The sequence below is a fragment of the Saccostrea cucullata genome, unplaced genomic scaffold, assembly GCF_032062105.1.
Source record: "Saccostrea cucullata isolate Sc308-1 unplaced genomic scaffold, CSIRO_AGI_Scuc_v1 ctg91, whole genome shotgun sequence".
Classification (NCBI taxonomy): domain Eukaryota; kingdom Metazoa; phylum Mollusca; class Bivalvia; order Ostreida; family Ostreidae; genus Saccostrea; species Saccostrea cuccullata.
The window spans coordinates 145272-170964 of record NW_026930680.1 but is presented as its reverse complement, the minus strand read 5'-3'; the positions used below and the strand labels follow the sequence as shown (position 1 = coordinate 170964).

General features: G+C 35.8%; 1 protein-coding gene across 1 annotated transcript in view; it reads right to left on the bottom strand.

Annotated features, from left to right (window-relative positions):
- LOC134229590 (mucin-2-like) overlaps positions 1-25693 on the bottom strand; it is a 76145-nt gene that overhangs the window by 39850 nt on the left and 10602 nt on the right. The window contains exons 2-21 of the mRNA XM_062711339.1: positions 23273-23348; positions 19189-22083; positions 15494-15588; positions 15303-15364; positions 14959-15140; positions 14709-14805; positions 14034-14587; positions 13730-13824; positions 13525-13586; positions 13186-13367; positions 12938-13034; positions 11997-12819; positions 11509-11932; positions 9688-9782; positions 9527-9585; positions 8178-8359; positions 7947-8043; positions 7788-7807; positions 6210-7367; positions 5316-5443 (exon numbers count right to left, since the gene is read on the bottom strand). Of these exons, the coding sequence (XP_062567323.1) occupies positions 5316-5443; positions 6210-7367; positions 7788-7807; positions 7947-8043; positions 8178-8359; positions 9527-9585; positions 9688-9782; positions 11509-11932; positions 11997-12819; positions 12938-13034; positions 13186-13367; positions 13525-13586; positions 13730-13824; positions 14034-14587; positions 14709-14805; positions 14959-15140; positions 15303-15364; positions 15494-15588; positions 19189-22083; positions 23273-23345 (7380 nt within the window). The 5' untranslated portion in view covers positions 23346-23348. The remainder of the gene's footprint in view (positions 1-5315; positions 5444-6209; positions 7368-7787; positions 7808-7946; positions 8044-8177; positions 8360-9526; positions 9586-9687; positions 9783-11508; positions 11933-11996; positions 12820-12937; positions 13035-13185; positions 13368-13524; positions 13587-13729; positions 13825-14033; positions 14588-14708; positions 14806-14958; positions 15141-15302; positions 15365-15493; positions 15589-19188; positions 22084-23272; positions 23349-25693) is intronic.

Genomic DNA, 25693 nt, shown 5'->3' with positions numbered 1-25693 from the left:
TCTCAAAATTTTGCAAATTTTATCATAAAATGGTTGATTAATACCAAAGAGCAGATTTCAAAGCATGAATTTATTTTTCGACCATTCCCCCCCCCAACCAAGGGGGGGGGGGGCATAAAAAATAATCATTTTGCTAGATGCACCTTTCTTCATCATAAATATATGTACTTGGATCATTAGCATAAAACCCAGGATCAAAGGAAAAGATTTTCAAAGAATAAATGCATTTTCACTATATAATCAATAGAGCCCCACCCTAACACCAGAACCCCTGTCCCTGGGGTCATAAAATTCACAATTTTGGAAGAGGCACTCTTGCTCATCATAACTATGTACTTAGTTTATTTTATACCCAGAAGCAGAGAAGAAGATTTTCAAAGCATAAGTGCATTTTCACTATATAATCAATAGAGCCCAGCCCTTACACCAGAAACCCTGGCCCTAGCGCTATAAAATTCACAATACTGGAAGAAGAAACTACATCATAACAATGTGCCTAGTTAGTTAATTTAATACCCAGAAGCAGAGTAGAAGATTTTCAAAGAAATAATGCATTTTCACTACATAATCTATATAGCCCCTCCCTAGCACAAGAACCCGTGACCCTGGGGCCATAAAATTCACAATACTGGAAGAGGCACTCTTGCTCATCATAACTATGTGCTTAGTTAGTTAATTTAATACCCAGAAGCAGAGAAGAAGATTTTCAAAGAATAAATGCATTTTCACTTCAAATCAATAGAGCCCCGGATCAATACCAGAACCCCTGACCCCGGGGCCATAAAATTCACAATTTTGGAAGAGGCAATCTTGCTCACCATAACTATGTAATTAGTTAATTTATATATTACCCAGGAGCAGAAAAGAAGATTTTCAAAGAAATGATGCATTTTCACTATATAATCGATAAAGCCCCTCCTTAGCACTAGAACCCATGACCCCGGGGCCATAAAATTCATAATTTTTAAAGAGGCACTCTTTCTCATCATAATTATGTGCTTAGTTTGTTAATTTAATGCCCAGAAGCAGAGTAGACGATTTTCAAAGAATAAATGCATTTTAACTATATAATCAATAGTGCCCGCCCTAACACCAGAACCCCTGACCCCGGGGCCATAAAATTCACAATTTTGAAAGAGGCACTCTTGCTCATCATAACTATGTACTTAGTTTATATTATACCCAGAAGCAGAGAGGAAGATTTTCAAATAAATAATGCATTTTCACTAAATAATCTATATAGCCCCTCCCTAGCACTAGAAGCCCTGACCCTGGGGCTATTAAATTCACAATACTGAAAGAGGCACTCTTGCTCATCATAACTATGTGCTAAGTTAGTTAATTTAATACCCAGAAGCAGAGAAGAAGATTTTCAAAGAATAAATGCATTTTCACTTCAAATCAATAGGGCCCCGACCTAACACCAGTTAACTTGACCCCGTTGCCATAAAATTCACAATTTTGGAAGAGGCACTCATGCTCATCATAACTATGTACTTAGTTAGTTTATATAATACCCAGGAGCAGAATAGAAGATTTTCAAAGAAATAATACATTTTCACTACATAATCTATATAGCCCTTCCCTAGCACAAGAACCCCTGACCCTAGGGCCCAAAAATTCACAATACTGGAAGAGGCACTCTTGTTCAAAGAATAAATGCATTTTCAATTCAAATCAAAAGAGCCCCGGCTCAATACCAGAACCCCTGACTCCGAGGCGATAAAATTCACAATATTGAAAGAGGCACTCTTGCTCATCATAACTATGTGCTAAGTTAGTTAATTTAATACCCAGAAGCAGAGAAGAAGATTTTCAAAGAATAAATGCATTTTCACTTCAAATCAATAGGGCCCCGGCTTAATACCAGAACCCCTGACTCCGGGGCAATAAAATTCTCAATTTTGGAAGAGGCACTCTTGCTCACCATAACTATGTACTTAGTTAGTTTATATAATACCCAGGAGCAGAAAAGAAGATTTTCAAAGAAATAATGCATTTTCACTATATAGTCGATAAAGTCCCTCCGTAGCACTAGAACCCCTGACCCCGAGGCCATAAAATTCATAATTCTGAAAGAGGCACCCTTGCTCATCATAACTATGTGCTTAGTTTGTTAATTTAATACCCAGAAGCAGAGTAGAAGATTTTTAAAAATAAATGCATTTTAACTACATGAACAATAGAGCCCCGCCCTAACACTAGAACCCCTGACCCCGGGGCCATAAAATTCACAATTTTGGAAGAGGCACTCTTGCTCATCATAACTATGTACTTAGTTTATATTATACCCAGGAGCAGAAAAGAAGATTTTCAAATAAATAATGCATTTTCACTAAATAATCTATATAGCCCCTCCCTAGCACTAGAAGCCCTGACCCTGGGGCTATAAAATTCACAATACTGGAAGAGGCACTCTTGCTCATCATAACTATGTGCTAAGTTAGTTAATTTAATACCCAGAAGCAGAGAAGAAGATTTTCAAAGAATAAATGCATTTTCACTTCAAATCAATAGGGCCCCGACCTAACACCAGTTAACTTGACCCCGTTGCCATAAAATTCACAATTTTGGATGAGGCACTCATGCTCATCATAACTATGTACTTAGTTAGTTTATATAATACCCAGGAGCAGAATAGAAGATTTTCAAAGAAATAATACATTTTCACTACATAATCTATATAGCCCTTCCCTAGCACAAGAACCCCTGACCCTAGGGCCCAAAAATTCACAATACTGGAAGAGGCACTCTTGTTCAAAGAATAAATGCATTTTCAATTCAAATCAAAAGAGCCCCGGCTCAATACCAGAACCCCTGACTCCGAGGCGATAAAATTCACAATATTGAAAGAGGCACTCTTGCTCATCATAACTATGTGCTTAGTTTGTTAATTTGATACCCAGAAACAGAGAAGAACATTTTCAAAGAATAAATGCATTTTAACTATATAATCAATAGAACTCCGCCCTAAAACCAGAACCCCTGACCCCGGCGCCATAAAATTCACAATTTTGGAAGAGGCACTCTTGCTCATCATAACTATGTACTTAGTTTATATTATACCCAGGAGCAGAAAAGAAGATTTTCAAATAAATAATGCATTTTCACTAAATAATCTATATAGCCCCTCCCTAGCACTAGAAGCCCTGATACTGGGGCTATAAAATTGACAATTTTGGAAGAGGCACTCTTGCTCGTCGTAACTATGTGCTTAGTTAGTTAATTTGATACCCAGAAGCAGAGTAGAGGATTTTCAAAGAATAAATGCATTTTCACTATATAATCAATGGAGCCCCGCCCTAGCACTAGAAACCTTGACCCAGGGGCCATAAAATTCACAATACTGGAAGAGGCACTCTTGATCATCACAACTATGTGCTTAGTTTGTTAATTTAATACCCAGAAGCAGAGTAGAAGATTTTCAAAGAATAAATGCATTTTCACTTCAAATCAATAGGGCCCCGACCTAACACCAGTTAACTTGACCCCGTTGCCATAAAATTCACAATTTTGGATGAGGCACTCTTGTTCATCATAACTATGTACTTTGTTAGTATATATTATACCCAGGAGCAGAAAAGAAGATTTTCAAAGAAATAATGCATTTTCACTATATAATCGATAAAGTCCCTCCGTAGCACTAGAACCCCTGACCCCGGGGCCATAAAATTCATAATTCTGAAAGAGGCACCCTTGCTAATTATAACTATGTGCTTAGTTTGTTAATTTAATACCCAGAAGCAGAGTAGAAGATTTTCAAAGAATAAATGCATTTTAACTACATGAACAATAGAGCCCCGCCCTAACACCAGAACCTTTGACCCCGGGGCCATAAAATTCACAATTTTGGATGAGGCACTCTTGCTCATCATAACTATGTACTTTGTTAGTTTATATTATACCCAGGAGCAGAAAAGAAGATTTTCAAATAAATAATGCATTTTCACTAAATAATCTATATAGCCTCTCCCTAGGACTAGAAGCTCTGACCCTAGCTGGGGCTAAAAAATTCACAATTTTGGAAGAGGCACTCTTGTTCATCATAACTATGTGCTTAGTTAGTTAATTTAATACCCAGAAGCAGAGTAGAAGATTTTCAAAGAATATATGCATTTTCACTATATAATCAATAGAGCCCCGCCCTTACACCAGAACCCCGGACCCCGGCGCTATAAAATTCACAATTTTGGAAGAGGCACTCTTGCTCATCATAACTATGGACTTAGTTAGTTTATATAATACCCAGGAGCAGAAAAGAATATTTTCAAAGAAATAATACATTTCACTATATAATCAATAGAACCCCGCCCTGACACCAGAACCCCTGACCCCGGGGCCATAAAATTCATAATTTTTTAAGAGGCACTCTGCTCATCATAACTATGTGCTTAGTTAGTTTATATAATACCCAGGAGCAGAAAAAAAGATTTTCAAAGAAATAATGCATTTTCACTATATAATTTATAAAGCCTCGCCCTAGCACGAGAACACCTGACCCAGGGGCCATGAATTTCATAATTTTGGTAGAGGACTCAATGCTCAATACATTCATGCCAACAGTTTGCCTGCTTGATGTCCCGTAGTAAAGAAGAAGATTTTTAAATATTGCAATAATTTTATTGGTTTGGCCCTACCCCCAAGGCCCCAAAGGGGCAGGGACCATGAAATAAATAATTTTTGTTCCTCTTTTCCCATAAATGCTGTATACTAAATTTGGTTGAAAATGGTTCAGTGGTTTAAGAGGAGAAGCTGAAAATGTTCAAATGTTAACACACGATGGACGACGAACGACGGACGACGACGGACAAAAACGGATAGTTACTCAGGTAACTAAAAAAAAAAAGACGAGCACAATTGCACTATGTAATATCGGAATCTGTAAAAGTATCATTTAATTTTAATCCGTGATATAGAGGGTTGCGGATAAAAGTTGGATTCCCATCGATATTTTAGAAAGAATAACAGTGTTTATTTTTTGATATGGAAAACCCGAAATAATTTCCAGATCAAAATGTAAAATAGGAGGTGCAGAGTGACACTATGTAACGAAAATTTTGTCATTGTCTCATTAAATTTCATTTAATAGTTAAAGAGGGTTTTGGATAAAAAATGGGTACCCCAAAGTGTACCGGACAGATGGACTGACATACAGACAGACGGACTCCTACCCAGCTTTTTAAACGGTGGTTTAATTTCTCAGCACCAACAGTATTATATCAGCATATGTCAGGAATTATCAATAAAAGGTAGTTACATAAATAGTTTTCTAGGCCAGTAAAGCAATTTTTCATTGTATTTAATATTTTACTTACTACAACATAGTTAAATCCACCCATTGTTCCGTCACCAATTTGTAGTGTCATAGGAGATGTAAGACGCGGGGAAGTGATGTCATCCCCAGTAATAACAGAGTCTTCCGTGGCACTAAACGGGAGTGGTTCTGTACAAAAACATGTTTTTTTGTGTAATCTTTTTTTTATATAGATTTTTTCTTAATTTGTTTCATGCAAGGACTATTAATCATCTTAGACCAACTACCAACGATGTAATTCATCAAGACTTTTATAAATTCTACAACATGTTAAGAATTCGACCTCATGTAGTGCAACCTAGAGGATCTGAAAATCAACAATTGAATAATTGAAAAGGCGGACAAAAATTGTCTCTAAATTCACCAAAAATTCTATATACCCAAAACATTTCTTTAAATCTGATCAATATAGGCAATCATATTATACAAAAACAAATCTAGTCTCAAGTATATAACACGAATGAATGCACCAGTTATATGTATTTCTTATTAAAATTTAATTTAAAAGGTATATTTTAGAATAATACTTTAAATACTAATATAGATCTTATGTTTTTTCATACTTTGAAGGGAGGGGATTTCAAATGTTAAAAGACATTTCTTTAGCTATAAAGAACATTGCAAAGACAGAATTCCATGCATTAAAATATTTCATAAATAGACTTCGGTTAAGATTTATTTTGAGACATTCAGTTATACATGTAAATAAAATTTGAATGATGTGTTCCTGTTTGCTTCGCGGATATTCCTAACAGATACTCATTTAAAATACTGTACATATTTTTTTTTCACTTTCCCTTTAAGTCATTTCTATTGTGAGAAAAACTATTTTATACAGTATATCAAACATTCTATTTTCTAGTAAAAAGCTTTAACAAATATAGAAGGGGAATACCATTAACAGTAGGTTCTCTTGTTGTTGGTGCTTGTGTGGTGGTAGTGGTCGGTGGTTGCGTTGTGGTGGTAGTTGTAGGTGGCTGTGTTGTAGTAGTGGTAGTGGACTCCACTGCTGTGGTTGTTGTAGTGGACTCCACTGCTGTGGTTGTTGTAGTGGACTCCACTGCTGTGGTTGTTGTAGTGGTATCCAGTGCTGTGGTTGTTGTAGTGGTATCCACTGCTGTGGTTGTTGTAGTCGTCTCCACTGCTGTGGTTGGTGTAGTGGTATCCACTGCCGTGGTTGGTGTAGTGGTATCCACTGCTGTGGTTGTTGTAGTCGTCTCCACTGCTGTGGTTGGTATAGTGGTATCCACTGCTGTGGTTGGTGTAGTCGACTCCACTGCTGTGGTTGTTGTAGTGGTATCCACTGCCGTGGTTGGTGTAGTGGTATCCACTGCTGTGGTTGGTGTAGTGGTATCCACTGTTGTGGTTGTTGTAGTGGTATCCACTGACGTGGTTGGTGTAGTGGACTCCACTGCTGTGGTTGTTGTAGTGGTATCCACTGCCGTGGTTTCTGTTGTGGTATCCACTGCTGTTGTTGTTGTAGTCGTCGCCTCTGTTGTGCTTGTTGTAGTCGTCGACCCTGTTGTGCTTGTTGTAGATGGCGACTGTGTTGAGGTGGAAGTAGTTGATGGTTCTGTTGAAGTGGGGGTAGTTAACGACTGCTCTGTTGTGGTGGTTGTGATAGGTTGTTGTGTGGTGCTGGTAGTTTCCAGCTCTGCAGTTGTGATAGTAATAGGCTCTTCTGATGTAATGGTTGAAGAAGGTGGCTGTCCGATGGTTGTGGTAGCAACCAGGTCTAAAGATGTGGAGTTTGTAGGCTGTTCTAATGTGGTAGTTGTAGCAGGTGGCTGAGTGGTGGTGGTGGCAGTATCAGTCTCTTCTGATGTTGTTATTGCCATTTCTGTCGATGTTGTGGTAGAAGACGACTCTGCTGTAGAAGTTTCAGGTAATATAGTTGTTAATGATGTTTGTTTCTCTGTTGTGGATGTTCCTGATCCATCTGTTGTTGATGTTGTTCCTGACTCTGTTGTCGATAATGTTGGCGATTCTGTTGTTGCTGTTGAAGCCATTTCTGTTGTTGATGGTATTTCTTGAGTTGATGTTACTGGTAATTCTGTTAAAATGTTTTCTATGAGTTTGAAGTTGATGCTATTGTTGGTTTTGTTGTCAATGAAAGCAATTAAAAGATGTTTTCAGTAATAAAAGCAAAAAAAACTTATTCAGGTTGATTTTCTAAATTCATCAAAGTCCTAATAATCTATTCTGTAAACCCAACTTCATAACATCATTATTTGATACGACTATTAATTATTTATTTAACGACAAGTCTGTCTGAATCCCTCATAAACATTAATCGTTAGAATTAAAATAACTTTAAAATCACGCAAAATAAATGCATGTATTAAATTAAAATCGTATTTGTAATAAATAATGTAGTTTATAATGATTATTATTCAAAGTTCTAAGGTAGTTGTTGTGGGTTGTTTAAATTGCTGTTCATTTGTTGTTACATATTTTGGAGAAATTGACATACCTGTTGTTGCTGTCATGTTCCTACGGGAAAACAGATATTGTTTACATGAAGTTCATATAATTTATTTATCACTTCATAAGATACATCAAACAAAGAAATATTTTACTTGAAATGCAGCTTAATTAATGCACAGATTGTAACATAAATTAAATAACTTACATGCATTCAAGAGTGTCTCCAATCTGAGTACAATTTCCATAAGGACAAGGTTCGATGAACGTAAAGATCTCGCAGGGTTCAAGTGTATTTGTAAGCGCTGTTAATCAAGATATTGTTTTCGAATAAAGCACTATCAATATTTGAAACTTATGAGATATGAAACAATAGCTCTTATATTTGTCAAAAGGAAAAATAAAAAGTTCTTCAGAGATATTTTTAAAGTTTGCTCACTTTGTGATACTCCGTTGTAATCAGTTATTCTAACTTCATCCACTGTGTACTGCTTTCCATCATATGTTACGTTTAGTTGATAAGTTAACAGCATGAGTATCGTCAGAGAGAATTTGCTCTGTGCTTCTTTACTAAACGTTTTAATTATGACTACAGCAAAATCGGCATAAATGGAAGAGCATCTAATAAAATAAACAAAAATATTGCAATTTCTGGCACTATCATAAACAAGTGACGTTTTTTTTTAATTTGATTTATTACTTTAGGAAGGCATGCCTGAACATTTAAATTCATTGTCAGAAGAACTTATTTTTTTTCTTTCTACTTTTCTCCTTTGAAAATCAGTTTAAATAGAATCCATGTTGTATCTGGTCTTAAGGTCAAGATCTAATAAATAAGTGGGGACTAATCTTTTGGTGCTAGATCCATTATGACGTCATAATCAATTTCAACTTTCTTTTTCCCGTAATTTACGGCTTTAGCAGAATTATGTAGAAAATGGGGTATTTCCATGTCATTCAATTTGAAATTATATGAAAAGTAAACCGGATACTTATATTAAATTTGATATTGATTTAAAGAAGAGGCCATGAACATACTAGTTACCATTTTCTGAGAGACTGTAGGCAATCTGGATACATTTCCTTTGCCAAATACGGAAAAAACTCCCATATTCATGACTGGTTTTCTTAATTTTTCATTGAAAATGACAGTTTAAGATACGGTGTTTCACCTTGTTTACCTACAAATTATGCCCCAAAACACCTTATTTGACCAAGCTTAAGTTGAAAAGCATCAATAAAAGATTTATTTCTCATGTCTGATTAATCTGTAGGCACCTTTCATTTACTAGATCTTGACCTTAAGAATTTTCTTTTGGCCCTATTGCAACCTTGCTGCTCAAGAAGATACCAACATATTTTTTAAATATATCTAAAATTTAAATGAAACGGAAAGCATTGGTCTTAAGATGAAAGCTATTTAAAATGAAAGATTCTCAAATATGTATTCAACCATAGGATTAAAGTTTATTAAATGAATGCAGGTGTGATCGCCGACAATGTACAATGTATTTATTTATCATCCAGGGCACCTTATCCCACCTGTAATATTTTAAGAGCTTATACTAAGATATTTCTTCAACTGAAGTTTGAGCATGTTACTTGTTCATTACGTAAGCAATTCTTGATAAAGATCTAACTTCTGTCCTCATAAAATCACATAATGTATAAACGTCCATATAGAAACCGTCAAGTGGAAATTGAAGAGCATGAAAATTAGGATTATTTTCTTTTCTTTTATACCCATTCACTTCTCCAGTCTAGAAGATTGTAAAGTTCTGTACTCACCGTCTGGAAACAACCTCCAATCGCTTAAATCCTGGCGTAGTATTAAAGATCTCTGTCAGCTAAAATGTTTATGTAATGTATTCTCAAGAGTATCAAATTTAACATATAGCTTGAAAATATCAAAGATTTTATATTAATTAATCATAAAATTAGATAATTACCGCTGTCTGCATTTTTAATCTGTCACCTGTTTCATCAGACTGATTACATGAAGCACTAATTTTCACAGTTCCAGAAAATGTCACTTCATTTGGATCTGAAAAAAAAGTTTAATGCCGAAATCGTCTTCAACAACTTTTTTGAATAATATATTGCTCATCGCTCCAAATACATGAATTACAGTCCGTGTTTACTTAAAGACGTTCGATCCTGAGAATTTGAGCTTATTTTGGTCAGGTCCTTTATTTCTAAAATTCTGCATCATTTTTTAATTCTAATATTAAATCTGAATTCTACAGTGCAAATTTAACCATATTCAATGAAAAAACCGCGATTAAATTCCATTCAAGTAGAATTAAGCTAGGGACTATATTTTGTGGCGGAAGGTTTTTCAGACGAAAATGATCAATTTTTCGATTTTTAACTATAACAGTACTGTTAATTTTGGATTCCTATTTTTCCATCCTGGTTGCACACAAAGCTGTTTTTTGCAGTGAAATGTGCTATGCTGGTTCTGAATATCTATTTAATTATTTCTGAATTCTTTCAACAAAGTAAGGCAAATATAGTAAATATATTCTGAAAATCCGTGGTAAAATTGAGCCAATTTTAACTTAAAATTGAAACTTTTTTAGTAATATCTAAAAATTTACATCATATACCCCCACTTTTGATGTCCTTTTCTATATATTCAAGATAAATCTGACCTATTTGCTTAAAATTAGAAAACGTTTAAGACTTTAAAATAATTTTCTTGCTTATTAAATTTTCAATGCCAGAAAAATCACTTTTTATTAGTGTAGAAAGGTCAAATAATTGATTATGCGAAGCAATTTGAAACTTTTTCTTAGTCACAATTTTAAAGTGTTTTTTTTAAACAAACTTAGAGTTCATTTTGTTTCATGCTTTAATTGGATAAAAATATTGTAGGGAAAACGTCAAAAATTTAATTTTTAATTAAGACACAAATTTCAGTGCATAAAGGTCATATTAATTGTACTATAGCGCCAAAAGAAGTGTACTGACACCCATTTTTTTTTTATTTGAATTTTAATTAAGCTATGTATGTAGAAACTAAAAATATACTTGGCAAAAAAAGTTTAAGACTTTAAAAATCAGGATCGAACGTCGTTAATAGTTGTCCATTAGAATGATTTGAATAATACCCTGGTATATTCCATCGGGCTACTAACAGGAATTTATTATGTCAATCAGTTATAGGGATTGCTATCAATCAGTGCCTTTTTGGTTATAATTGATTCTAAAAAGATAATGCCAATCTTTTTTTTTCAATTTTGGATGAAGAAACTTGAGTTGTTAGTAAGGTTAACAGGTAATAGTGGACAGGTAACAGTGGTAACAGGTAATAGTGGAAAGCATCAAACTTATAAAGAAACTGCTATTTATTCTTTGTGATTTTTGATTTACGCCAATTCTCAATATCAATATCAATTATTTTTTCTCTACCTTATTTAACAATATTTCGTGATTTGTTTCTTAACATCAATGGGAACATTCAAATGTTGGAGCTAGTCGATTTTTCATGACCTAACAACTTTCAAGTCTAAGTCACTGCGTAAACAACGCAATGATACGACGGCTGTTTATGTAGAAGATCTATTTAAAAAATCCTAAAATGTAATTATAAAATGAATAACAAGACAAAAATGTTCACTTGAAAATAAACGTTGCGGGTATGTAATCAAATCTAGTAATGGTTAAGTAATACCAATTCTATGCTCCCAAGTTTAACCAAATACTGTTCGTTATACATTTGTATTTTATATTCGATCGTATTGACAGGAGTAATGTAAAATAATAACCTGTAGTAATTGTAGATTGTTCTGTTGTACTCTCTGGTGTAACTGTTGTCGGTGGTTCTGTAGGCTCCGTTGAACTCTCTGGTGTAACTGTTGTTGGTGGTTCTGTAGGCGCCGTTGAACTCTCTGGTGTAATTGTTGTTGGTGGTTCTGTAGGCGTCGTTGAACTCTCTGGTGTAACTGTTGTCAGTGGTTCTGTAGGCGTCGTTGAACTCTCTGGTGTAACTGTTGTTGGTGGTTCTGTAGGCGCCGTTGAACTCTCTGGTGTTACTGTTGTCGGTGGTTCTGTAGCCATCGTTGAACTCTCTGGTGTAACTGTTGTCGGTGGTTCTGTAGCCGTCATTGAACTCTCTGGTGTAGCTGTTGTCGGTGGTTCTGTAGCCATCGTTGAAGTGTCTGGTGTAACTGTTGTTGATGGTTCTAATGTCTCTAAATCTTTTAACTGTTGTCGATGGTTCTGTAGTAACTGTTGTTGATGGTTCTGTAGGCGCCGTTGAAGTGTCTGGTGTAACTGTTGTTGGTGGTTCTGTAGGCGCCGTTGAAGTGTCTGGTGTAACTGTTGTTGATGGTTCTGTAGGCGCCGTTGAAGTGTCTGGTATAACTGTTGTTGGTGGTTCTGTAGGCGCCGTTGAAGTGTCTGGTGTAACTGTTGTCGGCGGTTCTGTAGGCGTCGTTGAACTCTCTGGTGTAACTGTTGTTGGTGGTTCTGTAGGCGCCGTTGAACTCTCTGGTGTAACTGTTGTCGGTGGTTCTGTAGCCATCGTTGAACTCTCTGTTGTAACTGTTGTCGGTGGTTCTGTAGCCGTCGTTGAACTCTCTGGTGTAGCTGTTGTTGGTGGTTCTGTAGGCGCCGTTGAACTCTCTGGTGTAACTGTTGTTGGTGGTTCTGTAGGCGCCGTTGAAGTGTCTGGTGTAGCTGTTGTTGGTGGTTCTGTAGGCGCCGTTGAACTCTCTGGTGTAGCTGTTGTCGGTGGTTCTGTAGGCGCCGTTGAACTCTCTGGTGTAACTGTTGTTGGTGGTTCTGTAGGCGCCGTTGAACTCTCTGGTGTAGCTGTTGTCGGTAGTTCTGTAGGCGCCGTTGAACTCTCTGGTGTAACTGTTGTCGGTGGTTCTGTAGGCGCCGTTGAACTCTCTGGTGTAGCTGTTGTTGGTGGTTCTGTAGGCGCCGTTGAAGTGTCTGGTGTAGCTGTTGTTGGTGGTTCTGTAGGCGCCGTTGAACTCTCTGGTGTAGCTGTTGTCGGTGGTTCCGTTGAACTTTCTGTTGTTGTTGTGTATTGTGAAGAATTTGACATATCTGTTGTTGCTGTGACGTTCCTAGAGGAGACATATTTTTTCAGATCAATTCAGTCATGGGCCCTTATTCATAGTCATTTTGATATACAAAATGAAACTAAATTAATCTCATTACATAAAAATCAACAAAGAGTCTTACATGCATTGCAAATCATTTCCGACACGTGTGCATTCTCCAAATGAGCAGGGTTTTATGACTATAAAAATCTCACATGGGCCAGATGTACTTGTAAATTCTGTCAATAAGTAAATTAGTTTTAAATTAGAAACTATCTTAAATAGAAGGCATACTTTTTATCAGTAATGTTACTGGCTATATAGAAAATAAAATGCATTTTTTAGATTCTAAATATAAACTAGAGATTAAAAGCAAGATAAAAAGCTCACTTTGTGCTTGTCCATCGTAATCTATAATAGTTACTTCCTCTGCTGTGTACTGCTGCCCATTATATGTTAAGTTTAGTTGATTTGTTAACAGCTTATGTATCGTTAAAGAGAAATCGCTTTGGGCTTCTTTACTTGTCGTTCTGTTAACCACTACTGCAAAATCGGCACTGAGGGTAGGACATCTGTCAAAATAATTAAATGTGATAATTGATATCTTCTCTCAACAAACAGAATACTCATACAGAATTATTACAACTCACCAAAGTGAAATAAATATCAAAATATATAATTGTGTAACAGTTATATATCTTTTTCATCCATTGATTAACCTATACTTACGATTTGTCAGTAGTTACATTTAGTCCTAAAAATCCTGGTAAATTGCTGAAGATATCTGTCAGCTGTAATCAAATTTAAAAATACTATTTACTTCTTTAACATTTTTGAAAATACATTTTATAAAAAAAATTATTGATTGGTACAGTTTCCGTTTACAAAACAGTCGCGCAAACGTTGGTTAGAAATTTATTTTTGAACTAGTTACCGTTGCATGCATTCTTGTTCTGTCGCCTGGTTTATCAGATTCGTTACATGGAGCACTTATATTTAGGCTTCCAGAAAATGTCGTCCCATTAAGACCTGAAAAGTTTGAGATTCATGAATTTGATAGATTACGTTTTAATATATAATACATTGTAAATACCGTAAGTCCTAATTCATGTAAACATCACGAATATCTGTAAAATAATGAGTTTTGTGATTTTGTCTACAAATAGTACTGTACAAATAGTAGTTTTATTGTTATCAATGTAATGATAAAAAAGAACATGAACATATGCAGTGGTAACCTGTAGTAGCTATAGATTGTTCAGTAGATAAAGTTGTTGGCAACTGAGTTACTGTTGATGAAGACAGTTCTGTTGTGTAAGTAGATGGTTCTGTGGATGAATTTGGAGTTGTAGTCCCAGCCGTTTCGGTGCTGGTTGAAAAATCATCAGTTGTTATTATTATAGTTGTTTCAATAGATATACTTGAAGTATCTACTGCAGTTGTAGATGGGTCTATGAATGTAGTTTGGATACTTGGTATAGTTGTTGTAGGTGGTTCTGTAGATGGGGTTAAATTATCTACTGTTGTCGCTTCAGACGAATCTGTGGGAGAACTTAACCCATCTGTCGGTGTTGTAAGTGTTTCTGTCGACATGGTGTTACCATCTGTTATCATTGTCGTAGATGATTCTGTGGTAGAAACATCTATAGTTGTTGTATCAAATGACTCTGTTGAGGTTGCTAAACTCTCAGCTGTTGTTATTGTTGTTGGTTCGGTTGATGTGGTTAACGGTAGTTCAGTTGTTGTTATGTATTCTGAAGATGTTGACATATCTGTTGTTGCTGTCACGTTCCTACAGGAAATATATATTATTTCAGATCAATTTAGTTACAGATCCTTATTTACAGTCCCTTATACAAAATAAAATAGATTAATCTCGATATACCGGTATATAAATTAACCAAGAATCTTACATGCATTGCAAATCATTTCCGACACGAGTGCATTCTCCAAAAGAGCAGGATTTTATGGCTATAAAAATCTCACAGGGGTCAGATGTACTTGTAAATCCTGTCAATTAAGAAATCAATTTAACACAAGGAGCTATCTTAAATAGATGTCATATTATTTATCAACAAATGTTTCTTGCTGTATATAAATAATATGTTTTTTTTTAGATTTTAAATATTAACAATATATTAAAAGCAAGATCAAAAAGCTCACTTTGTTCTTGTCCATCGTAAGCTATAATAGCTACTTCATCCACCGTGTACTGCTGCCCATTATATGTTAAGTTCAGTTGATTTGTTAACAGCTTATGTATCGTCAGAGAGAAATCGCTTTGGGCTTCTTTACTTGTCGTTTCATTAACCACTACTGAAAAATCGGAGCTGATGGTAGGACATCTGTCAAATAATCAAATGTGATAATTGATATCTTCTCTCAACAAACAGAATATTCATGCAGCATTGTTTTAAATCACCAAAGTGAAAAAAGTATATCAGAACATATACCACAACTAATATTGTGTTATTTGTCTTTTCAGTCATTGCTTAAGCAATACTTACGATCTGTCAGTAGTTACATTTAGTCCTAAAAATCCTGATATGTTACTGAAGATATCTGTCAGCTGTAATCAAATTTAAAAATACTTGATACTTCTTAAACATTTTTAAAATACATTTTATATACAGATACATTGAATGGTACATTTTCAGTCGCGCAAACATTGGTTAATAATATATTTTGAAATAGTTACTGTTGCATGCATTCTTGTTCTGTCACCTTCTTCTTCAGACTCGTTACACGGAGCACTTATATTAAGGCTCCCAGAAAATGTCGTACCATCAAAATCTGAAAAGTTTGAAAATTTAAGATTTTAACATAAAGTATCTTTATGCTTTTATCCAAAGGGAAATGTTATATTTAAATTAAATGTTAGAATAAGGTAGGGAGTAGTACAAAAGGTTTTTTTTTCAAATTATAACAGTTTGTGTTTAAATGTTTGAATCTCAATAATGTGCATCATAAAATTTCTCTTTTTTGAGGTCCAAACATCGTTTTAACCTCAGATAATCCCTTTAATATACATTCAACAATTATATAATATATAATATAAACTTATAAGTGATATATAAGATATAATGCAATCTTACTGAAGCCCTTGACAAACACAATGAAAAAAGCAGAGTTAACTCTAAATATTTGTTATTATTAGAATTTATAAATTCGTTTTAGATGCAATGTAGACAACAAAAAGTAAGCTAAACGAGGGTTGATCCAAAAGTTCCTGGAATTTCTTTCTAAAATTTTAACGTCATTTGATAAAAGCAAACAATAGGCATACTTATAAAATAGAGTCATAATGCAACAATACTGGAAAATTTCACCACGTTCCAATTACCAATAAGGTCACACGAGCTTTCTGAAAATGGGAAGTTGTTAAACCCGGGGAGACTTCGGCGTAACGTCAAGTTTGGTATGTCACGTCACGTTAAAGAAGCATCTCTCCCTAATGTCCAATTCGAACACGTAATTCTACAAAACGCTGTCCTTTTCTCCATTTTTTCTCAAGAAAAGCCTGCATGGGTATCATATCGCACCAACGTATCTTCATTTTTCAATCATATTTCAGAAACCCCCCCATCTTTCCATATGTTGTTCCGATTTCAGCAATGTCAAGAACAGTACGTCAGCTTACAACGTCTATTAACGCTATTAATTTGTCTAGGGGGATCAACACTTAAAACAGAGCCTCAAAAAGGCGGCCACACTTTTAATCAACGTCCATGAAAGTTCTTTTTTTTCTTTAATTACCTACGCCACTGGAAAACCAGTAACTAAATGCATTTTCCACAAGTCTTTGTCAATAATATACGCATTTAAGATAGAGTGATCCGGGGATTTTCACAAAGCTTATGACATGACCGAATTTTGACGTCGTCTAATAACCTTAAGATGAGCAATTCACTATCAACTAATAAACAAAAGATCCAGTAAAATCAGTAAAACTTTTACACAAATGTTTATAAAAGATCAAAAAATCGTAATAATGATATAATTTTCGTTTTCTATAAAACATGGGGCGGTTTTCTACTCATTTCATGTATTAAGAATTAGAATGATAATAAATGCGTGGATGTCTCCCCCACATTTCCAAACATCCGTTTCTATGGCAACTGCCATAGAGATACTATCACAAATATTTAAAATATTATTTTATTTAAATTTTCAACAATTGTCTTTATTCTCATCGTAATTTTCAACCAATTTCACTTATAAATAATAAAAAAAAGAAATTCCACGAACTTTTGGATCAACCCTCGTATATGATCGTTCCTGAAAGTGAATTGTGAACTAGAAAGGGAAAAAACAAATAAAATGAAATGAATTGAAAAAACTAACCAAACAAGAGGCCGACAGGCCTTATTCGTGTATTAAACCAGTGGCCATGAATTCACAGTTTTGAAAGAAAAGCCATTGATTAGCATAACTATACACTAAGCATACTACTTTCGTTATTTAATGCTCAGAGGTAGATCAGAGTAACAAAAACAAAAAGCATTTCCACTTATAACCAGTTGTACAACCCACACACAGGAACCATTGACATGGGGACCACATACCAGGTATTTCAAAATTTTCGAAAAGGCATCTTCGCTCATCATAAATGGTTGATTAATACCGAAGAAAAGCAGATTTCAAAGCAATTTATTTTCATAATATGTATAGTCCCCAAGGTTCACCGTATCCCTGACCCAGGGGCCCTGAAATTAATTATTTAGAAGGAGGCAACTTTCTTCATCATAAACATAGGCTCTTGGTCTCAGGATGGTGTATTATGTATATTAAATGTTTTAGGTGTGTCTGAATACCCTCATAAAAATATCGCTGAAATTAAAACGTTTTTTAGCCGGGCTTATTGCTCAAAGGGCAATTGCCGGATTATGTGATCCTGTTCAAGGCAGGATGTTAACCCAATAGTCGCCATTTTAAAGTTACGTGCAAAAATATAGTTCTTACCCTCAACCGCTTTTGAGATAATAAAAACGCTAAATAAAGCTACAAAAATAAACAAAGGTTTAACTACATAAAATAAACATTAGTAGTAATGACTTTGAAAACTTCATAAGTCAAAGAACATAGTTCATTAGCGTAAGGATTTTTGATAATTAGTGTTACATACGAGGTAAAGAAGGAGAGGGAACCAGACTGGCTTGTTTGTTTACATTCAGCTGCGGTACCAGATTAATTCTGATTCTGACAAAATCGGACCGTGGTATTAGGATTGAAAAACTTACTGTCAGTGTCTTATCATTTATATTGATAGTTTTAAAATAATTTTTTCATCAGAACATAAACGTGATTCATGTAAGAAATCCATTCTACTCTGTAAATGAGCCCGGCTCTCTGTACTTCTGAGTACTTTGATTTTTAAATGCAATATTAATAACTGTATTAAAAAGAGTAGAGGTATGACACTTGCGATCTTAGATTCCCGGTGATGCCTCAGTTCATACTTGATTTTAATCAATATTTACACTTTTCCTACCGGTGTCGGGTAAGATCTAGCTTAAAAATGATTGAATAACGCCCTTCAACCGTTTGTCAATTTGAACTTGTCGTATAAAACGTGCGATAAACCAAATACGTTTTCGATACCAAGCAAGCAACGGAAGTGCCAATTTCTGACGATGAAAATGTAGAGGCGTCCTGGAATTACACGGACGATCTATAGAGATCAGAAACCGCGCCAAACTTGTTCTCTCTAGATTTTCCGTGTAGTTCTGGGGCGCCTCAACATTTCACATTTATTGTACCCATAGATACTAGATACAAAAATAAGTGAAATTGATTGAGTGGTTTCAGATCTAGAGAAGAAGCGGAAAGTGTTTAAATGTCAACGCACGATGAACAAAGCAGATAGCAAAAGGTTACCTAGGTGACTCAGTCCTCAAAGGAGGAGGATTACCCAAACTCAGATGTTGAATGTTAGGGTCCATTAACTGGTTCCGTAGAATTTCAATTATGAACTTTCATTACCAATTATTCGTTAAACATTTTGTTTAGAAAAAGTGTAGGTAACGGGCTACCCATTTACCCTGTCCCCTTCTAGTTTGCCATTATTTGACTGAAAGTTCCTTCACCAGAGTAAAAATCCGATGCATGCAAAACCTTCTCAATCTATACGTTAATTGAAATAAATCCTTTTGTTCAATTGCTAGGGCAAGTGTTAGTAAACCAAATCAAGTAATTTTCCATAATTTTTCATCTCAGCCAATCAAGGAACAAAGACATTCAGCTGAATAATGATTTAAAGGTTAATGTTGTGCTATGCTTCTGATTTGTATATATTGTATGAATGGACATTATGCTTGAGTACTGTTAGTTATCTACATCTATTATTTTTAATTTTTAACTGAAAAAATGTACAGAGGTTTTGAGGAAGTTTACTTGATGTAACCGTTGCTGTGGATGACTCTGTAGGCAAAGTCGTCTGTTCTGTTGTAACTACTGTTGTTGCCTCCTGTGTGGTTGATGAGGGCGGTCCTGTTGTAACTATTGTTGTCCCTTCAGGTGTGGATGATGAGGGGGGTTCTGTTGTAAATATTGTTGTCCCTTCAGGTGTGGATGATGAGGGGGGTTCTGTTGTAACTATTGTTGTCCCATCAAGTGTGGTTGATGAGGGCGGTCCTGTTGTAACTATTGTTGTCGCTACAGGTGTGGATGATAAGGGCGGTTCTGTTGTAACTATTGTTGTCGCTACAGGTGTGGATGATGAGGGCGGTTCTGTTGTAACTATTGTTGTCCCTTCAGGTGTGGTTGATGAGGGCGGTTCTGTTGTAACTATTGTTGTCCCTTCAGGTGTGGATGATGAGGGCGGTTCTGTTGTAACTATTGTTGTCCCTTCAGGTGTGGATGATGAGGGGGGTTCTGTTGTAACTATTGTTGTCCCTTCAAGTGTGGGTGATGAGGGCGGTTCTGTTGTAACTATTGTTGTCCCTTCAGGTGTGGATGATGAGGGAGGTTCTGTTGTAACTATTGTTGTCCCTTCAGGTGTGGATGATGAGGAGGGTTCTGTTGTAACTATTGTTGTCCCTTCAGGTGTGGGTGATAAGGGCGGTTCTGTTGTAACTATTGTTGTCCTTTCAGGTGTTGATGATGAGGAGGGTTCTGTTGTAACTATTGTTGTCCCTTCAGGTGTGGATGATGAGGGGGGTTCTGTTGTAACTATTGTTGTCCCTTCAGGTGTGGATGATGAGGGAGGTTCTGTTGTAACTATTGTTGTCCCTTCAGGTGTGGATGATGAGGGCGGTTCTGTTATATCTATTGTTGTCCCTTCAGGTGTGGTTGATGAGGGGGGTTCTGTTGTAACTATTGTTGTCCCTTCAGGTGTGGATGATGAGGGCGGTTCTGTTGTAACTATTGATGTTGCTTCAGGTGTGGTTGATGAAGACAGTTCTGTTGTATCTGTTGTCGCTTTAGGAGTGGTTGATGAGGGCGGTTCTGTTGGAGCTATTGTTGTCCCTTCAGGTGTGGATGATAAGGGGGGTTCTGTTGAAACTATTGTTGTCCCTTCAGGTGTGGATGATGAGGGGGGTTCTGTTGTAACTATTGTTGTCCCTTCAGGTGTGGTTGATGAGGGGGGTTCTGTTGTAACTATTGTTGTCGCTTCAGGTGTGGATGATGAGGGCGGTTCTGTTGTAACTATTGTTGTCCCTTCAGGTGTGGTTGATGAGGGCGGTTCTGTTGTAACTATTGTTGTCCCTTCAGGTGTGGATGATGAGGGCGGTTCTGTTGTAACTATTGTTGTCCCTTCAGGTGTGGATGATGAGGGGGGTTCTGTTGTAACTATTGTTGTCCCTTCAAGTGTGGGTGATGAGGGCGGTTCTGTTGTAACTATTGTTGTCCCTTCAGGTGTGGATGATGAGGGAGGTTCTGTTGTAACTATTGTTGTCCCTTCAGGTGTGGATGATGAGGAGGGTTCTGTTGTAACTATTGTTGTCCCTTCAGGTGTGGGTGATAAGGGCGGTTCTGTTGTAACTATTGTTGTCCCTTCAGGTGTGGATGATGAGGAGGGTTCTGTTGTAACTATTGTTGTCCCTTCAGGTGTGGATGATGAGGGGGGTTCTGTTGTAACTATTGTCGTCCCTTCAGGTGTGGTTGATGAGGGAGGTTCTGTTGTAACTATTGTTGTCCCTTCAGGTGTGGATGATGAGGGAGGTTCTGTTGTAACTATTGTTGTCCCTTCAGGTGTGGATGATGAGGGCGGTTCTGTTATATCTATTGTTGTCCCTTCAGGTGTGGTTGATGAGGGGGGTTCTGTTGTAACTATTGTTGTCCCTTCAGGTGTGGGTGATGAGGGCGGTTCTGTTGTAACTATTGATGTTGCTTCAGGTGTGGTTGATGAAGACAGTTCTGTTGTATCTGTTGTCGCTTCAGTTGTGGTTGATGAAGACAGTTCTGTTGAATCTGTTGTCGCTTTAGGAGTGGTTGATGAGGGCGGTTCTGTTGGAGCTATTGTTGTCCCTTCAGGTGTGGATGATAAGGGGGGTTCTGTTGAAACTATTGTTGTCCCTTCAGGTGTGGATGATGAGGGGGGTTCTGTTGTAACTATTGTTGTCCCTTCAGGTGTGGCTGATGAGGGGGGTTCTGTTGTAACTATTGTTGTCGCTTCAGGTGTGGATGATGAGGGCGGTTCTGTTATATCTATTGTTGTCCCTTCAGGTGTGGATGATGAGGGCGGTTCTGTTGTACATATTGGTGTCCCTTCAGGTGTGGTTGATGAGGGGGGTTCTGTTGTAACTATTATTGTCCCCTCAGGTGTGGATGATGAGGGCGGTTCTGTTGTACATATTGGTGTCGTTTCAGGTGTGGTTGATGAGGGGGGTTCTATTATATCTATTGTCGTCCCTTCAGGTGTGGATGATGAGGGCGGTTCTGCTGTAACTATTGTTGTCCCTTCATGAGTGGATGATGAGGGGGGTTCTGTTGTAACTATTGTTGTCCCTTCAGGTGTGGGTGATGAGGGCGGTTCTGTTGTAACTATTGTTGTCCCTTCAGGTGTGGATGATGAGGGGGGTTCTGTTGTAACTATTGTTGTCCCTTCAGGTGTGGATGATGAGGAGGGTTCTGTTGTATCTATTTTTGTTCCTTCAGGTGTGGGTGATGAGGGGGGTTCTGTTGTATCTGTTGTTGGCAGATCAGGCGTGGTTGATGAAGGCGGTTCTGTTGTATTTGTTATTGATGTATCAGATGTGGTTGTCGTTGGTGATTGTGTTGAATCATTTATTGTCGGTTGAGTTGTGACTGTAGAAGTTATTTCTTCTGTTGTTGTAGTTGATGCGCCTTTGTTCAAAATTTATAGAAAAGTGATTCTGTTTTAAATGGTTGAATATCAAGGCGCATTTGAAATAAAAATTACTGTTATACTTTTAAAAAGTGTGTCCCATACATGTATAATTTTATTCTAAAAGACATCTAAAGATCCCAATGTTTTACTAAATGGGTAAAATAAAATTCATTCTTTGAGGGTGAGATGATGGACCTGTGGATGAGATATCACAAGGTCTGCGGGGTCAAATATATCTTATTTGCATATGTTCGACAGAACCTGCAGTGCGGTTACTTCATGATTTGTTAAAATTAAAATGTAAATTGTATAACCTAACATTTATTGGCTATATTCTCGGGCAAAACGCGTTTTGTCGACCCCTCAAAACTGATAGCTGTCGGCCTTAGTAATTTCCAAACATAAAAGATTTAAAACACTTAAAATAATACATTCATCTTTTTTACTTCATTAAAAACTGAAATATAGCCATACGTATTCATTGTAAATGTTTTTATCTTTATTTGGAAATCAAATGTCTTTTAAAAAATAAAATATTTTCCAAAATTCCTAAAAAAAATAATTTTTCTGTATATCTAGTGAAAAACTTTGCTACTTTTTTCAAAGGCAGTGTGATGCATGTGATGTTGAAATCAATGACGTTTAGGGATACACTTTGTAATTCCTCTTTTTAAAAATCAGCTAATTAAAATACTTCTGGACAAAATTTAAAACGAGTCAATTTGCTTTAGTTGTCAATGTTTCATTTTAAATGATATACAAGATGAAAATATCCAATTACATAAATGACGAAAATTCAATATTCGATTGATGTTAAGCCTAAGGGAAAGTGTGCTCTTTATTTTTTTTATTAATCACTAGTCGACTGAAACAACTACATCTATATATAATCGATTTTCCGTAATCATTGATATGCAGACCAAAAACAACAAACTTCCTAAATCCTTGCGAGTGATTCTGAAAAATGTTACATGAATTAAGAATATACAAACAGCATGCACAAGTATTTTAAAAATGAGACGAAGTTTGTGTATTGATGATAACGGTGCTATTAACACAACCCCCCAAAACAGTTACGTTAAACAAATCAAACGCCCATGCACAAAGATTACTTTAAACGTCAATCAAACAAAACTTTGTTCCCCACCCAGTTAAGCCTTTATAACACACCAAACACTGACTTACCTGTGAGACAGCAGGTAAGGGTGAAGAAAACAATTATCAGAACACATGTCTGTATTCTACAGCCACCGTTCATTGTCTACAAATAACAAGAAAAATCAATAAATCATTCATTTATTCAGGATACAATCTACAGCAGGAAAACAAAGCTATCCATTACACTCTACATACATTGAATGTGTTGGAATTTGTTTAATTTCATGTTATGTTAATCTCTGGATCTACAGCATCCAAATGTTAAAATTGCATCCATGAACCTCTGTTTAAATATTTCAGTCAAACACCTAATTAGATCTTGTAATCTTGCTTTCTGTACGTAAACATTTACCATCAGTCATCATTCAGTTCCTTTGAATCTAGAAGCATTCATTAGGGAAAGCATGTATGCCGAAACCAAAAAAACTTAAATATTTCAATAAGATTTTCTTTTAAAGTTTTCAATTAAGATTTATATACCATAGAAATAAACGTTAGAAATAAGAACTTTCAAGATTTTGAAAACAGTTATTGATTTTCGTCAGTAGTTTTATATTTATTTTATTATAATTAAATCCTGGTCAGTCATGACTAAATCGGGATTGTAACACTGATCGTGCCATGATATTGGTTTTTGTCATGATTTGAACTCTGGCAAGGTCAGGATCGTTAACCTGGCCATCACATTTCCGCGTCTCAAATCCTTGCAAATCAATCCTGGTCGATCATGTTTAATTAAGCCCTTACCAAGAATTCCATGGAAAAAATTATATTATTTTCATCAGTCTTTATCTTTCAATAAGGCAAATTTGGACTTAGGAAATTTTTTTCATGATCAATCAAATACTAAATATTATAATATTATCCCGCCATTTTTTTTATTCATTGTATTTCCTCTGTACTAATCTATAACATTTTACTATATGATTCTAATTGTGTGTTGTATTAAATTAGAAATGTTTGCATTTTAAGTACCTTGCAAATCATTTATTTACTGTTAGCGATAATTGTGACACCAATTTCGGCTCAAAGAAGGGAATGCTTAAAATGCATATCATAAAATAGAATGCTTCAATTAAAATTTATTATAAATATGCTGATACTTTATATTTATTTGCTGATACGTAGACAAAGTATACTAATTTTTTAACATTATAATCTTTTTTTTATTTTAAAGTGCTTTATAAATTTACATCGTAATGATTATACAGTCTAACCTAATTCATGCAAAAAATCAAATATAAGCCAAAAAAATCTTTTATTTAGAGGTTTACTTCGTCTTTTTATGAGAATTTCGTGTCGTCCAAGTCAGACTTTATTCGATTTTGGAAGTTAACCTTAACATTGAAAAAAAGGCCGAAACATAAGTTTAAGAATAAGAATGAAACCGGTCGACCAGAATGAGCATTATAAGTTAAATGTATAGGCTGATATGGTATTGATGGTATTGAGAGCAAGCTCTTAAGAACTGAATAAGTTGATAAACATTATATGTAATCCAATACTCAAATCATATGCAAGATAGTGTAATAGTCCTATATGTCAATAAGGAAAATTGACTCTGGCATCTTAAAGACAGTTTCAGTCACTAGGATATAGAGAGTCGACTTATGAATGGAAGAAACCATTTGCAATAAATCACCGACGATATCGGACATTCTTTTGAAGACCCAGCAAGATTTTTCTTGTTCTTTGTGTGAAAGTTTTTTAATAAATTTTCTTCTAATGAATTTTGAAAAAGGCATGAAAATAAAGTGTCAGGAATAGTGCTTATTGGAAATTTTTGTTAGAAATGAAGGTTTGATCTCCAAAGACTATAAAGATATTGCCAATCAGACACTCAAGCATATTTTCAATATCTACTTCAGGTATTAAATAAACTTAAATTGGTAGAGGATGCTCATTATTACAAGGCACTTGATCCCACCTCTGATGGTTCGGAGGTCCGTGTTTGCCCTGCTCCTATTTTGTACTTTTTATGGAGTTTTGAGCTTAAATACTGTTCCTTATTACAGAGTCTGTTACATTTGTTTTAAATTTTGATATTTTACTTGAAAAAGACGTTAATGGTAATCCAACAACCAAGTCTAATAAACGTGATGACTTTATTTTTACAATTGTCAAATTTCCTTACTTATGCACCAATAACTTCATCGCCTGCATGCGGAGTCAATATATCTCAGTTGATTCGACACGCAAGAGCATGTTCTATAAAAAATTCTACAACGAGGTATATTATTGACAAACAAGTTGACGAAACAAGAATTTCAGCAGGTCATCAAAGTCATCATTTCGGAAGTTCTATGGTTGATACAATGACCTTGTCAGCTAATACAATTAATCATTGAATCAAATGCTGACAGACGTCTTTCATACTAATTGTTGGGCCATTATTTATATGATTTGACGGCAAATTTTTCCGTTATTTCCCGTTCATGACAAAGAGCA